Source organism: Electrophorus electricus, chromosome 20 (assembly GCF_013358815.1).
Source record: "Electrophorus electricus isolate fEleEle1 chromosome 20, fEleEle1.pri, whole genome shotgun sequence".
Lineage (NCBI taxonomy): Eukaryota > Metazoa > Chordata > Actinopteri > Gymnotiformes > Gymnotidae > Electrophorus > Electrophorus electricus.
Genome location: NC_049554.1, coordinates 10,688,745 through 10,704,770, shown reverse-complemented (window position 1 = coordinate 10,704,770; position 16,026 = coordinate 10,688,745). Strand labels below are relative to the sequence as shown.

The window sequence follows — 16,026 nt, the reverse complement described above, 5'->3', positions numbered from 1 at the left end:
ATAGCCTTCAGCCTGGCACAGGCAAGCAATGCACAGCACCGGAGGAGCACACCTGTGGGCTTTAAATAGAGGAGAGAACAAACGAGGACAACAAGGCACAGGTTCTCATGATTCATAATTTGGTGATTAGTACTGTATTTAGGGTAATTATTACTGCAAAACAGGTGCATACCCAAACACAAAATATCAAATATCCAAAAATACCGCAATATGATACGAAATACAAGACAAAGGTTTGCCATTTGTTTTATTCTACCTGATCTACCCTGTGTTTATCAGTATTGCAAAGAAACTTTTTCTTGGCAATGCAATCTGGAAAAATTTCCAGCCCTGGAAGTCTTATGCTGTGTGTATTTGGATGGGCAATGTCAGTCACTGTATTGTGGTTTGCTTGGTCAAACACTTTCATGTGATTTTTGTGTTAGCAAACAATCTGTTTTACATTAGGAATGGGGACCAATGTTTAAGCAATGAGAAAGTGTTCACTGTTCAAAAATATTTCCTGGTTGCTCATATTTACAGTACTGTGCAAAAGTCTGTAAATCTTTGTAAGTCTGTAAGTCTTTCCTGCTATTGCTTGAGTGTAAAGGGAGGTCACACTAAATACTTGCTACTGTAGCCTAGAAGCTGTTTTTCTGATTTTGTTTCCTGTTTTTTTAATACTGCATACAAATTTCCTGTATTTTCTGGTTGTATTCTAAACCAATAAACTGAGAAATAATTATATTATGATCATTATACCCTTGCCAAAACAACAAATCTAATGGTGGCCTAAGACTTTTGCACAATACTGTATTTGGAATGCAGTTTAGCACCTGATAAAAACTGTAATAATATTTGAAGTTTGTGTAAAGTTAACAAAAGCTGGATGGCAATTAATTCTCTTCTTCGGAAGAAGGGGTGACGTGACGTAAAACATTGCCCAATATTCTACTGATTGCCAGAACCTTTTGACAAAACCCTACTTGTCATTACTGATTCTAATTTCTCATTTGACACATGCCTATGTAATGTTACTAGATTGAGCAATATTGTTAAATTGAGGCATATGCTTTCCTGTTCAGATGCAGAGAAATTGGTTCATGCTTTTATTTAATCAAGATTGTATTATTGTAATGGTCTTTTAAATGGATGCACTTATAAACATTAAATAAAGCATTTTCTTTTTTCAAAATACACCAGCCAGACTCTTTTTACGAGAGTTAGAAAGATGGCCCCACAGTATGTGAGTGAACCCATTGGCTACTATAACCTGCCATGCCTACTGTGTTCTCAAAATGCAGGGTTTCTTTTAGTTCCCAGAATTAGTATGATTAAGGAAGAGCCTTCCCCTATAAAGCCATTCAATTATGGAATAACCTCCAGCTTTAATTCAGGACTTCCAATCTTTAAATCTAGGTTAAAAACATTCTTATTTACTCAAGCTTTTGGTTAGCTTCTTGTATATAAAGGTGCAGCACCTGACACCACCAGTCATAGAATTTCTGGTAACCTGAGATGATTACGCTGTCAACCAGCCACTTCATGTTCACATGGGTTTGAAATGATGATATGGGTAGAATGCAGTTTCTAAGAGAGCCCACAGGTCTGTGGTTACTCTCTAGCTCTCACTTTTGCTTATGTTGCTACATATAAACCTACCGACGCTGCAAGCTATCCACTGGCACATGTCTATTGTTTATGAACTATTCATGTGTTGGTCATCTTTGCAGATGTAACTACATCCTTATTGCTTTATCTACTTGCAGTCAAACATTTGTAAAGCTCCTTAGTATCAAAGTGTGTGGTATAAAATCTTAATCATAAATGTATATATTTAATAAATTTATATTATTTTGACTTTGACTAAGCTCTATAACAAGAAATTATAGTAATACCATGTGACTAGAATAATGACATCAAGAAACAAAAGAGTTATAGGGCATGTGAGTGATTAGTACTATAATAGATATAGTAGATATATTTCTCAGAAACAACTTTGCAACAGTGCTTATTTTGCAGCAGACCGGTAACTGCTATTGTCTTCCTGTCTGAGAGAAACGGGAACTAAATGGTGGTACATTATGTGGTTATAAAGGGATGGATGGGTGTGTGTGTGTGTGTGTGTGTGTGTGTGTGTGTGTGCTGGAGAAGTGCTGCCTGCTGATCTCACAGCTTGTCTCTCCAGTCAGGATGGTTGAATAAAGTAACCTTTGCTCACTTAAACGTGGTATATATCCTTCCCAAACTGGCCATTGGGGAATAATTCCTCCAACACTGGACAAGAAGATAGTAACTCCTGCTGCAGGAGCCATGGCTAAAGAACCTTTGATCTGCTCACTGGTTCAACAAAAATGTAACATTTTCTTTTCCTGAGTGTGTTTCCTAAAGAAAAATTAAGTGTGATCTATAGTTACCTGACAAAAAGAACCAAACAAACAAGTTTTCCTATTGGTTGTGTCTCTGAGGCTCCCAACATTCATTGAAAACAAGAGAAAGTTTCTTGCTTTTAGCTAGTAGTATAGTATCTGTGCTGAAGTAGGTTTGGCGCCAGCTATATTTCATATTACACAAAATAACCCATCCCTCCACAACACCACTGTGATGGATACTGTCACTTAGGAAGGTTAAATGGGTGCTCTGGCTGCTGTGCCAAGAAGCTGGCTCTTTGGTACGGTGGTCACACCTCATGTTTAACTTAGTCCTGGGTTCAAGCCACCAGGTAGGGATGCTGCCTTTAACCTTCATTACACAAGGTGTCAGAAGTGCAATGGTGGTGAGCACATTGGGAGTGTGTCACAGGTTGATGTGGTGAGGGGACAGTGAAGCCCAGTTTGAGGAACCCTCATAAGGGGCATGGGTGTGGCCTTGATGGAAAGGGTAGTTGTGTGTGGAGAGACGTGTAAAGTGTCATGCACAGGGATGCTCCCTGGAGGTGAAGGAATTATGAAAGAGAATGTCACTCCTTGAAGGGGAGGATGGAGTGACAGAGAAATTATTCTTTCAAATTATGTAAGATTTACTAAATCTGCTGTGTTTCCTGTGTAGGCTATATTAGTTAATTTTGTTAGTTTGGTTGTGTTGTTTTTCCATTTCTCTTATAATTCAGTTAACTCCTGTGATTGGGTTAGGGTTAGTTTTAATAGTTCAAAAGTTTTAATTGCTGTATGGTTAAAATGATTACTAATATTGGTAGGGACCCTGTTATTGGTTAAGGATTATAATTCCTTGTGGATACCTGACTATATCATCATATTAATGTGTGTATGTATTTACCAGATCTTAATTTATTTAAATTAACAGTGAAACATTACGTTAGAATATATAATATATTATTCTTAGAATATTTTATGATCTTTTTTTATTTTAGGGAGTCTAACTGAAAAATGTGGAGATAATATTTACATTTTAATTTTGTTTTAGTTATATTATAAATATAAACAGTAGATTTAATATTTAACATTTAATTACAATTAGTAATGAAAAGGGAAGGAAAACAAATTTTTTTTTGCTACGTATAATATGCTAATACACTTGAGTGCCTCAAGAAGGTTGATGTGGTGAGGGGACAGTGAAGCCCAGTTTGAGGAACCCTCATGAGGGGCATGGGTGTGGCCTTGATGGAAAGGGTAGTTGTGTGTGGAGAGACGTGTAAAGTGTCATGCACAGGGATGCTCCCTGGAGGTGAAGGAATTATGAAAGAGAATGTCACTCCTTGAAGGGGAGGATGGAGTGACAGAGAAATTATTCTTTCAAATTATGTAAGATTTACTAAATCTGCTGTGTTTCCTGTGTAGGCTATATTAGTTAATTTTGTTAGTTTGGTTGTGTTGTTTTTCCATTTCTCTTATAATTCAGTTAACTCCTGTGATTGGGTTAGGGTTAGTTTTAATAGTTCAAAAGTTTTAATTGCTGTATGGTTAAAATGATTACTAATATTGGTAGGGACCCTGTTATTGGTTAAAGATTATAATTCCTTGTGGATACCTGACTATATCATCATATTAATGTGTGTATGTATTTACCAGATCTTAATTTATTTAAATTAACAGTGAAACATTACGTTAGAATATATAATATATTATTCTTAGAATATTTTATGATCTTTTTTTATTTTAGGGAGTCTAACTGAAAAATGTGGAGATAATATTTACATTTTAATTTTGTTTTAGTTATATTATAAATATAAACAGTAGATTTAATATTTAACATTTAATTACAATTAGTAATGAAAAGGGAAGGAAAACAATTTTTTTTTGCGACGTATAATATGCTAATACACTTGAGTGCCTCAAGAAGCCGGCCCTATAAGCATTCTGGACCAACTTCCGGTGTGTTGTTGTCGATTTCCCAGGGTTCCACGGGGTATTTCCTTCTCTTCTCTTGGACTGTCTTTTCGTGAAGGCAGACCCAAAGGTGAGTGGAACGAAATCTATTTTCATCCTTTCATTGTCACACTTTTGTGAGCTGACTGATGCATATTTTTACACATAAATGTTATTTGGTGAGAAAACATGTCATATTTTGACATTTCGAACGTTTTTAATGACAAATTTATTGCTGGTCGACGTGTGCTGCAGCATTGAATGTAGCTTATCTCATTTAAATAAAAATGTTTCACTTCTGTACATTTATCTTCAGGAATTTATTCTGCAAGCTGGTTGAAGTCACTCATATTTTCATTTTAAAAGTACTCGCCCAGAATATTGCGAGTCAAGCCAGAAGCTAGCTAAGTTCGTTCATGCTAGCCAACCATGTTGAAGTTACAGGTTACTGGCTCATGGCCAGTTAGCTAGCTAACGGCACACAAATTTTAAAGGTGGCTTTATGTCCTATCTGTACCTAGTTTGCTGGTGTAATCCATTGATTGTTTAAGAAATGTAATTTTAAGCCTTACAGCAAGCTGTAAATATGAACGTGGTTACGTAGCTTCCTCCCGAATTGTAGCTAGCTAACCATTTTTAGGTGGCAAGTCCATGTAGCTTAGCTGACTATAGGGAAAACGGGGCATGCCGGGTTTTTTTGTTTTTGTCAATTTTTTTCACACATTACCTTGTATTGCTTATAGCCATCATGGCGGTCCTCAGACCCCTTACCAAACCGAATATCGTGAAGAAAAGGACCAAGAAGTTTATTAGGCATCAATCAGACCGCTATGTTAAGATCAAGGTAAATGTTGTCTTGCGTTTACATTCTACTTCTGTCAAATGAATAAACGTGACTAATGGGCTCTGTTTTATTACTTTTAATGACCTGTCATTTTACTGTAAGGCATCTGATCAATTGCATTCATCTAAATATTGACAATACTTTGATGTAAATACTCTGGGCATGAGGCAAAACCTTCAATGTGCATCCCTAAAATTACAGTTGAACTCTTTTTGCAGAAAAACTGGCGGAAACCGAGAGGTATTGATAACAGGGTCCGCAGGCGCTTCAAAGGACAGATGCTGATGCCAAACATTGGTTATGGTAGCAACAAGAAGACCAAACACATGCTGCCCACTGGGTTCAAGAAGTTCCTGGTCCACAATGTCAAGGAACTTGAAGTCCTTTTGATGAGTAACAAGTAAGAGTTTGTTGTAGCTCATACTGAGGCTTGAGTAGAAACCACTGAGGGATGGCACATTTGTTACTCAGCTGAGCCAGTCATGACTGGTGCCATCCTCTCTTGGCATTAGGGGGAGGGGGGCACCATGGAGACATAATTACTTTGTTCACAGTAAAGGGCTTTTCATGGGAAAGCTCAAACGTTATGATTTTATATCAGCAGAAAGGCTTATTGACTAGTGTTGCTAGTAAACATTCATTTGGCAGCTGTGTAAAAAGTTGATTTTTTTGATTTGTAACTTTCAGGAAGTGAGGCCCTGGATTTGTAATGTACAGTGTGAGAGAAATGGACTGCAGTTTCTTTGCAGTTCTGAAAATACCAGTAACTTTAGTAAAACAAAAATGAAAGTTTTAAGCATATTTGATTTAAACATCATATTGTCATACACAAATACTATGATCAAGTTATGAAATGCTTTCAGGCTGTGAAATGCAGTCTGTCCCCCTTGCATTTAAATGAGTACAGGTTTTATTTTGTGTATATAAATCATTCACCTGTATAAAGGACTTTGGCTACAAAGAGGCTTTCTGAACCTAAGTGGGTGTGAAGGCTCATTTTGCAAGGTAGTTGAACAAAGCTGCCAAGCAAAAGCAAAACACTTTTTGGAAGTAATGGTTTTGGTGCCATTTCTATAAACATGATGCTGAGTGACTCTTGTGGTGTACATTTGTTCACACACTCCAACATTGAGGCCTTAAGATATTTAGTATACTTGCCATGATGTACCATTTAATATAGATTCTAAATTGCTTTGCTTAGTCTTGAGCTGCCCATCTCCATGGATTACCTGCTGAATCCAATATGTTCATGCCAGGTATTGAGTATGGAGAGAGAGTGCAGCAGAGGAGATGCCCATTCCATCTCTGGCTCTTTCCGTAGCCTAGGGGTGGAAGCTAATCTGCAACAAGTAGATAGCAGAGGTTCTCTGAATGCTCAGGATTTTAATGTTTTGAACATTGTAGACAAGTCAGTGCATTCTAGCATCTTGGGCAGCTTTGTTGTTTTGCTTTCAGTAATATTGCAGTATGCTGGTTTTTTTGTTTGTTTGTTTTTTTGTCCATATCAAATGTTTCCTAAATAGCATTAATGTTTTCTCATGAAAAGGCAATGCTACTTGTAGCAAAGAGTTGGAGTTCTGTTTTAAACTGCAAAGCACTAATCAAATTTTTACGTCTACAGGAGCTACTGTGCCGAAATTGCCCATAACGTCTCCTCAAAGAACAGGAAGCTGATCGTGGAGCGGGCGGCTCAGCTGGCTATTAAGGTCACGAACCCCAACGCAAGATTGCGCAGCGAGGAGAACGAATAATCTGGCTTTTGGTGTATTTACAATAAAGTGAAATATGTTAAATACAGTGACTGGATTTCATGATTCCTCCCTGATGGTCTGTATATAGGATCTGTCGTGGGATGCTATGTTCTGGAAGGATTTTAAATTAGTGTTCTGTTACCAGAACTAGCTTAGGACTCACATGACTTGCTCATTGAAAGAAAGTAAGGATGCATTAAGCTTTATTATTTAATCATAACTTATTCCATGACATAAATAGAAGCCTTCCAATATATCCACCTTTAATGACATTTCCACTGTAGTGCCCCTCTTGCCTAGATATCTTAACTAGTATCCATAGATTCCACAGCCCCTGACATGGTGTCTCTTTGGATGCTTTCAAAGATGGTTGCCATCTCCACATTGCTTCTGATCTGGTTGGCAAAGTCTGCCATTGCTGGGCTCTTCTCCACGTCACGAATGGAGAGGAGTGCTGCAACTGCACGCATGGCTGAGCGCCTCAGCTCCTCCTGCTTCTCAAACTCCTGCTTTACCGAGCCGGCCTTCACCTGAATGCAGAAGAATTCAGAAGCGGAAGGCAGTATTTATAATGAGTGGTCTTGTCTGTTCATTGCCCAGGCCTTACCTTTGTGGTGCATGTAGCTCTGAGAGGCCCCACCAGCCTGTCCAACCTCTGCACCACAGCAGCTGGGCACAGTGAAGCAAGCCTGACCAGCATTATGAATGTCAGCATCTGGAACCATGCACGATGAGCATAAGCTGATTTACAGTGCACTGGACAGTTAATTAATGCAGATACATTTGACAATATACAATAATGGGAATTGTTCCATTTTTAATTATTGCATTATAGCCTACATTAACTACAAATTAGCTGATCTGTGCATGGATAACAGGAGTCTACTTGTATATGGATGTCTGGGTCAGTAGATTTCCAGAGCCAGAGAAAAGCTACCTGCCATACAGTGCTTGAATAAGAAAGCTGAAATAGGATGCTGTGGGTTTTTTGTTGTTCTTTTGCCTGAATTTCCTACCCTCTGTACCATTAAAAATATATAAATGAAAATTATCCTATTACATAAGCAGAAACTATTAAAGATCTTTTTTAGTAGAAACATTAAAAAAAATCTTTTATGAGGGCTTGTGTCCTTTTATAGAAATAACAACATGGTACCACACTGGTGAATTTGCACACTCACTCTAATGTCATAGTGGTCTTTCAGGCCCTCTTCCACATGGTCAAGGAACTCAAAGATGTCAAGGCAGTCCAGGCAGCTGTCCAGGAGAGTGTACATACACTCAAAGGCTGCCTTACGCACATCTAGCCCATCATCCACTGTGTGTTTAAAAGGGCCCATCTCCACCTGAAACATTTTGTCACTTTACACAGAGTGATCACTTTTTTAGTGCATTCGCCATACAGCCGAACCAACTAGGCTACCATATATTTTATAATCAGTTGTAAGAAGTCCACCAATGCTAGCATCCCTGTTGTGATCCAAATTGATTGTTTACACCAGGAAGTTGAACCCTACGTACACTGTGTTAAACTTTGTAGACCTCTTGTATGACTTTTATGACTTATGGAACAAAACTCCATGTATCCATTTTCCAATTGCTCATTTATATAAAAAAGGTCACCTGGTACCAAGATGAGTTACCATTGATCAACTGACTGCTGAGTACATAGAGCTGGCAGCCTATAGGTACAGCTATAATGGGGATGTATCCAATAAAATAATCGTTCACTGTACATTAGCACCATTTGTTCATTCCATTAAAACCTTAAATCTGGAAAAAGTATACTATTTTATATTATTTTGCTCATTTTATGCATAATTCACATACATAGATGCCTAGGTGATATTTACACAGACATAGTTAGTCTATTTAAATACAAGTATACATACCCTACAAAAGCATATATAAAAGCATGTCAAAGTTTGATATGACTCTGTTCAGTGGGTTATCAGGGCAAGCATGCATTGGTGTCCACCTCTCGAATGAGGTCTTTCCTGATCTGTGTCTCATTGTAGAGGTTAGGGAGGACTGTGGTCAAGAGACCACGTATCAAGCCGGGCTTATTGTGGGCAGCTGAGTTGAACATCACCAAGGCAACACGCCGCACATTGAGGTCAGGGTCTTGGATCGTTTTCAGGAAGTCACCTAGTAGAGCAAATATTGTAAACATGTGGCTATGGTTATAGAATGGAGTGTATGTGAAATCTGTTTTGTTTCCTCCAATATAAACTTGATTCTTCATATAAAGTTGAGATGTACTTAGATCATCTAAAAATGCATAATATTACAGATTTGATCATAGATTGATAATCTAATATATTACAATTGAAAGGTTTTACCTATGCACCCCATAAGAATGGAGTCAATAGGCAAAGGGTGGTCTACAATGGTGAATTTCACAGCTGTCACAACGGTACTGCGAGCAAATGAAGAGCCTGAAACAAGAATACCTGCAGTGAATGCTCTTCCTTTACACATTTAATACTGATTTCAAATCATCTAGTGCTAAAGCAAAAATGTGAACTTAATGTGGTTAGTGCAGTTTGAGCAGCTCTTTACCTGAGGATAATTGCTTCTTAAGCCTAGGCAAGAGCTCGGCTGGGTTAATCAGTGTGAGTTTGCCCAAACATTCAGCCACAACATTACGAGTGCCCTCTTCAGCACATTCACAGTTCTTGAAGAGCAGAGACCAAATGTTCTCCACATGAGGCTTGAGACTCTCAGCTGACAAAGCACTGATCACTTCCTTCAGGGAATGAAGAAGCAGGTACTGCTTCTTAGGCTGGCCACCAATCTCTTTAAGCAGGAATGGCAGGTAGTCCTCCAGATTCCCGACGCAAATGTTGCCGAGGGCACATGATGCTGCAGACTTCACCTCTTCATTTGGGGAGCTGAAGGCTTCCATGACAACCGTCTTAAGTTCCTTGTGTCCTCCCAGGTTCGTGGAACGCCCAACTTCCCCAAGGCAAAGGAATGATAGGATCCTCACAGACTCGGATGTCTTCTGATTCTTCACCTCTTGAATGAGGTTGGTGACTGTTCCAGAAGCTTCCTTGGGACATGCAGAGCTCAGTGCTGCCACACACTTTGCCACTGAGTAATAGGACTGCCTGTGTACAGACATGGAGTCAGCTGATTTGGCTTTATAGAAAGGAGCTGTCAAAGCCTTTATAAGATCCCTGTAGCCTGCGTTGCTGGTCTTGGTCAACACAAGGGCTTGGAGAAACTCAACTATGGAACAAAGGGCACCTCCTTGTAGTAATGGAGAGTGCACCAGGTTGATCACTTCATGCAAGATGGCACCTCCTATCTTGCCTAATGAGGATGGGCAAACTTTGGTCATGCAGGTGAGAAGCATAATAGTCACTTGGGATACGTGCATATCACTTTCCTGAATCAAGGCAGGTAACTCACTCAACACAGATTCTATCATAGCAGGCTTGAAACAGTCACTGTAGTTTGTGACAGTGATGTTCAGGGCTGTTAATGTATTTAACTTAAGGGCGCGCTGTTTTTTTCGTAAAAAGGAACCAAGAATTGGGATCCCTTCAGTCAAGATAGGCCTTAGGTCTACCTTAAGTGAGGATGCAGCAATGAGGCACAACATCTTCACTGCTGTAAGCCTGGTGATTTCATTCTTTATTCTTTCTAGAAAGATCTGCAGGGTTGGCTGAAGGTCTCCACCCAGCTGGTCACCTAGGTGACTGATGATGTGGCCCATGCAGGAAATGGCCCTCTCCTTCACCTCCTGGTCAATATCTGCTGCCTTCAATCTCTTCAAGGTACTGGTGAACACATCCCTAACAAAGGGCTTTGCATCAAAGGAGGACTGTTTGTCCAGGGGTCGCAACATCTTTACTATCTGCTGAGTCACTTGAAGGGCTTCAGATGTGATTTTATAGAAAGGGTCTTCAACACAGTGAATCACAGGGGGCAGGATGACTTTGATGTGTGGGTGAAAGACCTCTGGAGTGTGGCTAGATAGAAGGACATGTAGGAAGGAGAGAGCATCGATCTTCATGTTTGTAGAGGTGGACTTTTCTGTGAGGGAGTAAACAATACCTACAGAAAAAACAAGTCTTCATAAGGGGTAAGTAACAAGATGACTGATTTGTAATGTTATAATCAGTGTGTTTTAGGGGGTTATTATTTTCCTGATCTGGTTTCCCGTAGAGATACTTTGTACATTTCCAAAAAGAAATGCAGGATCATATATGAATTCATCTGTCCAGATGAAAAAGGCTCATTGTGAATGTGAGTACACATTTGTTTGCAATATGTCCTGAGTGACATAACACCTCATGAGTTAGGTACTGTCTATGTATGACACAGATATTCACCAGGAATTAAGGCAGGAATATGCTCCCCTAAGGCTCCAGGAAGTACAGTAGCCATCTCTGTTAGTATACTGAAACAGCCTTGTCTGGACTTCATGCTTCTGTCCTTCAGTTGTTTGTGTAGGGCTTTTATTACTGTGGCCACCTATGAATACAAGGAACATCTGATTTAAGAAATGTATTGTCAGAATATCTCATAATATATTGTAAGTTGTTAGCAACTTCGTCCCAACAAGATGAACTGAAATCCTTTAAAAAGTGCTACTGTATACTGAAAAGAAATAATGACAATGTTGACTATGAGCATAGAACGTTAACTTTAATTTTGTGATGTATAATTTGTTCATTAACAAAAGATAAGGCTTGATTATCTCCCTTAGGTAATGGTATATGCTTGTAAACATCGAATAAAGAAAAATTGTATTGAACTCATAGCCTTTTTTTAATGCGGCACTATTGCACTGGTGTCACACCCTGGTTGGCACCCAGTCAAGACTTCACTCACACTAGCAATCAGTTTCTCAGTCATTCTTTGTCTTCCAATCAAGTGCCCTTTCCCAACCACCTGCTTACTGATAATTGCATTGCATTCACCTGTTCCTCATCACACCCTTCCCTTTTTTTACCTCACAGGAGCCATTTTTCACCACGTAAGCATTCTTTTTAAATTAACCTATTTGTTTCCATCACTCACGCCTTGCTCCTGTATGTTGCAATATGTCCTGACAAAGCATGCCATTTATGTACGTCACAACTTGTATTTTTAGGGAGCTTTGTTCATGATTAAGATAAAATTTTAAATGTGCAAAAATATCTTTACTTAATACTTCAAAACAAATTTCTTGGATACTACAATATGATGACTCATCCCAAACCACACTGAGCATGTGTTTTTGAGACAAAGGCAAAACACTCTTAAAAGAAGCTGAAACTTAAACTGGCTAAAATGTGATGGCCCAATACAGTGAAACTAGTCATACCTGCTTCTTCAAAAGAGTGACTGCCAGATCCTCCTTACTGCCAGGATCCAAGGTGGAGCCATAGGGGGGTCTAGTCTGCCTCAGCAAGGCCACAAAGGCAAGAAAAACATCTGAGCGCACATTCTCCTCCCGTTCCCTGAAACGGGATACCAGTGTTGGGCAGACAGACCTGTACAGCTCCGCCAGCATGTCTCTCCGGCTGCTGATCACTGCCTCCAGGCACTTTACAGATGAACGTCTCACCTTCCAGCTCATATCATCATCATCGCTGTATTCATCATCAGATTCTATTGGACAAGATATGTAGGTGGAAAGACAACTTAGGCCAACTTAGCATGCTTTTACATGCCTTTCAATGGAATTTTGACAAAATTATATGGAACTGGTCTTCTGTGATGTGAAATCATAGAGAAGATGAGTTATAAGTTCATACATGAGGCTGGTTCACATTTCCTGCCCTAAAGAGAAAACTTCTTGAATTCTATCAGAAATGTACACCTTTGTTATCCTAGGCAGAAATATTTAGAATGAAAAATTCTTATTGTATTTAGGAAGTATCTATGCAAAGAACAATTTAAATGGCACCCTGGTCTTCATCCTCTGCACTGCCAGTGTCCATGGATTCCTCATGGTTGTCATCTGCCTCATAGTTATAGTTGGGATCGTAGGCAATATACTTTAGGCACAGTTTAATTACCATGGTGATGTGAGGAGACATTTCCTTGGGACATCTTGAAAAAAGTAGACAAAGTTTTACATTATGTGTCTGCAATGTAAAAATATTTCAATAGACATGCTATGATGTTGGCCAGATGCAAAGATGTACCTGCGAAGAAAGGCCTCAAAGGCCTGAAAGCAATTCTCCCTGAGTTCGTCATCCTCCACAGAACAGAACTTTACCACCATTGGCATAATCTTCTCCAGGTGCTCACCTTAGCAAGATATACAAGATTTAATGCAATAATAATGTTTTTTTCTCATTTTAACAAAAAAAAAATTTGATAACCTTTTTATGATATATGTATTACTCTTGCTTTGGACATCACAATAATCTGTTTACACAGCTATCATATGTTGGCCATACTGACACATACCCAACACAACCCCTGCAGAACAATGCTGCTATAGAGTTTATGTCCAATTCAGATTAAATGGCACACGATGTGAGCCTTAAAAAGGATTTCAGCATTGTCTGATCAATGCTGCTAGGTGTGTGATGGCTAAAACCAAACTCTCCACAATGGTAATTTTGCAGAAGTGGATTTGCTGCCTCCTCAACATGTAAATGGTACAACATTACACAATATTTCACAAACTAAAGAAGCCGTTGATCCATCTTTCAATCTATCTTCTACGACCTCTGATTAAAACCTCAAAGTAATTTACACAGATGTCCGGACAATGAAAATGATGCTGGCCTCACCAATTCTGTGTCCCCCTTGTCGGCTGATGGATGCAAGGCACTGGAGGTAGGTATGGGCATTAGTGGCAGAAGACCCATGTGCCAGCTCCGCTATGACATGCTCAGTGAGCTGAGCAAAGAGAGCAGGGTTGCAGCTGGGCACCAGGTGACCCAGGGCAATGATGGCACGCTTCCTAACTGCCATGCGGGGGCTGGTCAGCTGTGGAAGCAGGCTGGACAAAATGGACTGGTGAAAGCTCACCAGAGTGCCGCTTAGCCTACAGACACAAAACGTCAAAGTGGAGCCAACAAACCTTTAAACATCCATACTCTGGTTTTAGACATAAACACGATGGTATGTGGAGATAGCCATGACTAGAAAAATTGATTCGTTTTTTGACCATAAACAAGTGATGCATATAAATCAAGACTGTTACAGTGGACCAAACATCCATCCTAATGTCAAAGTTATCAACTCTGCCTGTGTGATCCATCAGCCAGCCAACCAATCCGTCATCCATTGTTCCATTCAATCTTCCAACACATCTGAGTCATACAGGTTGGAGTTGCGGATCATATTCAGGTGTACTACTATCTGCATTACAGCCAAAAATGTCAAACTGGGAGACAAATGAGTGGACAGTCATAGAGTGCCTCTATAATAAATATTAGGCACCTACCTTGCCAGCATATCAGAGAGAATGTCCAAGGCTTCGAGCTGCACAGATACATCTTCCTGTTTACCCATGGCACCAATAAGCTGAGATGTGATCTTTTTACAAACATTAGCAGTCAGACATACCCCTTAAATTAAGAGAAAGTCACAAAAAAGTGTTAATAAATTATATGCAATAAATTTATGGGTCAAAGGGTCATATTTTAGCATACTTGTTCAGATGACACTGAGCCTGGTTTGTAGCTCAGAGAATCACAAGACAAAGAAAAATATAAGAAAGTGGCATAGCATATGGCAATACTTTGTCATGAACAGCAAGTACCAAACTTTAATATTTATACCTGCAGAGGCTGGGGGCAGCTCAGCGATAACCGTCTTTAGCCCCATGCTAGAGATATCTCGGAGCTGCTCTTTGTCTGAGACCATGTTGGAGCACAGGGTGTCCACCATAGTCTCAACCTGGTATTCCTTCACTTTGCTTACAAGAGGACCTAGGCTGCACATATCATGAATAATTCATTACCCATAGTCATCTTTATCATAGATCATGAATAATTCATAATCCATAACCATCTTTATTTTAGGAAATATACAACTGTATATTTGGAACAATGTATATTTTCCACTTGTTGGGCATTCACAAGTGTGCAAGGTGAAAGTATGATAAAACATGTCATACAAAATACATTTATACTTAATATTTATATGCACTTTATACAGGGGTTATTAAACATAATTTGGTGAAACTGACAACTTTCTCACCATTTAACAGCAAGGTTCTGAACTTCACCATTTTTATCTTCTAGAAGCTTCAGGAGCATGGCTACCACTTTCCTCTCGCTCTCCTCATCTAGTTTTATGGAATCTTTCTGCAGCTCCATCATAAGGTCATTGGTGGCCATAAACCTAAAATGAAAATTAAATAGGCCTAGTGACAATCTACAACCCCCCAACTAGAGAAAAAACACAATGCCCCAAAGAATTCTTCCTCTCCCCATTAGTTAATCATTTATCTTTGACAAAAACCTTGTTATTGTGTAAGAGAAAGTCTCCCTTGTGATCTGCAAGTGGAAGAAACTACCACACAATACATCACCGAATCACTTAACTATCCAGATGACACCCACCATAAGTAAAGGATTTGAGCACTTAAAACATTACTCTCAATTCATCGTGGTATGAGCATCAATGCAGCCTATTAATTACTATTATTATTCAATTTATAATTTCACAATTCACCTGCTTGATACTGAAGTTTTTTCCATAAACAACCAAAGTTACGTGACAAGCCTGTTGCTTTTGCGAGTATCAACAGTAATAGGTAAAATAAAGTATTTTAAAGTATTTTAAGTATGAGGACATTCCATTAACATCCTATTTTTACAAGTCTTAGTCATGGGTCTTCCACGCAACATGCCAAATAATGTAATGCTAGGCGGTCTTACCGAAAATCTTTGTCAGTGGATGTCATCTTTTCCAGCAGGTTGGAAATGTGATAGGTGACATTCGACATTTCGGATTAGTGTTAACACCTATATCAGAACAAAAGTGTTCAAAAAAGAGGGAAAACTTGTCTGACTAATACAATAACGTGTAGTTACGCTCTCTGCCGTAGGAAACATGACACTTGTAGGTTGTTATAAATAGACAGGAGTGAAATTAATGTCGTATGTTTGCCTGCCATCTTGTGGCACCTATGCGAATTGCATTATCTGGAACCATTTTTTCA

General features: G+C 39.1%; 2 protein-coding genes across 2 annotated transcripts; one reads left to right on the top strand and one right to left on the bottom strand.

The window, feature by feature from the left end:
• The first annotated feature begins 4,294 nt into the window (after window positions 1–4,294).
• rpl32 (ribosomal protein L32) lies at window positions 4,295–6,941 on the top strand. The gene is made up of 4 exons (XM_027020181.2): window positions 4,295–4,395; window positions 5,048–5,148; window positions 5,367–5,548; window positions 6,770–6,941. Exons 2-4 carry the CDS (start codon window positions 5,053–5,055, stop codon window positions 6,897–6,899), a joined length of 408 nt encoding a protein of 135 aa, XP_026875982.1. The 5' UTR covers window positions 4,295–4,395; window positions 5,048–5,052; the 3' UTR covers window positions 6,900–6,941.
• Window positions 6,942–7,080: 139 nt separating this feature from the next.
• On the bottom strand, window positions 7,081–15,944 carry cand2 (cullin-associated and neddylation-dissociated 2 (putative)). Its single transcript, XM_027020180.2, has 15 exons — window positions 15,743–15,944; window positions 15,060–15,203; window positions 14,639–14,793; window positions 14,302–14,425; window positions 13,643–13,899; window positions 13,046–13,151; window positions 12,805–12,950; window positions 12,220–12,506; window positions 11,243–11,384; window positions 9,462–10,964; window positions 9,242–9,337; window positions 8,878–9,047; window positions 8,081–8,245; window positions 7,507–7,614; window positions 7,081–7,429 (listed from the first exon to the last, which is right to left on the bottom strand). Exons 1-15 carry the CDS (start codon window positions 15,808–15,810, stop codon window positions 7,205–7,207), a joined length of 3,696 nt encoding a protein of 1,231 aa, XP_026875981.2. The 5' UTR covers window positions 15,811–15,944; the 3' UTR covers window positions 7,081–7,204.
• Between the last annotated feature and the right edge of the window lie 82 nt (window positions 15,945–16,026).

Bases quoted from the DNA above. Each gene is read 5' to 3' on its own strand.
- cand2 (XM_027020180.2), bottom strand. From the start codon at position 15,810: ATGTCGAATGTCACCTATCACATTTCCAACCTGCTGGAAAAGATGACA. The intron at 14,426-14,638 runs GTATAAATATTA...TCTTAATTTAAG, and splicing joins GCTGCCCCCAGCCTCTGCAG to GGGTATGTCTGACTGCTAAT. The intron at 9,338-9,461 runs GTAAAGAGCTGC...TTCTTGTTTCAG, and splicing joins TAAGAAGCAATTATCCTCAG to GCTCTTCATTTGCTCGCAGT.
- rpl32 (XM_027020181.2), top strand. From the start codon at position 5,053: ATGGCGGTCCTCAGACCCCTTACCAAACCGAATATCGTGAAGAAAAGG. The intron at 5,149-5,366 runs GTAAATGTTGTC...CTCTTTTTGCAG, and splicing joins ACCGCTATGTTAAGATCAAG to AAAAACTGGCGGAAACCGAG. The intron at 5,549-6,769 runs GTAAGAGTTTGT...TTACGTCTACAG, and splicing joins GTCCTTTTGATGAGTAACAA to GAGCTACTGTGCCGAAATTG.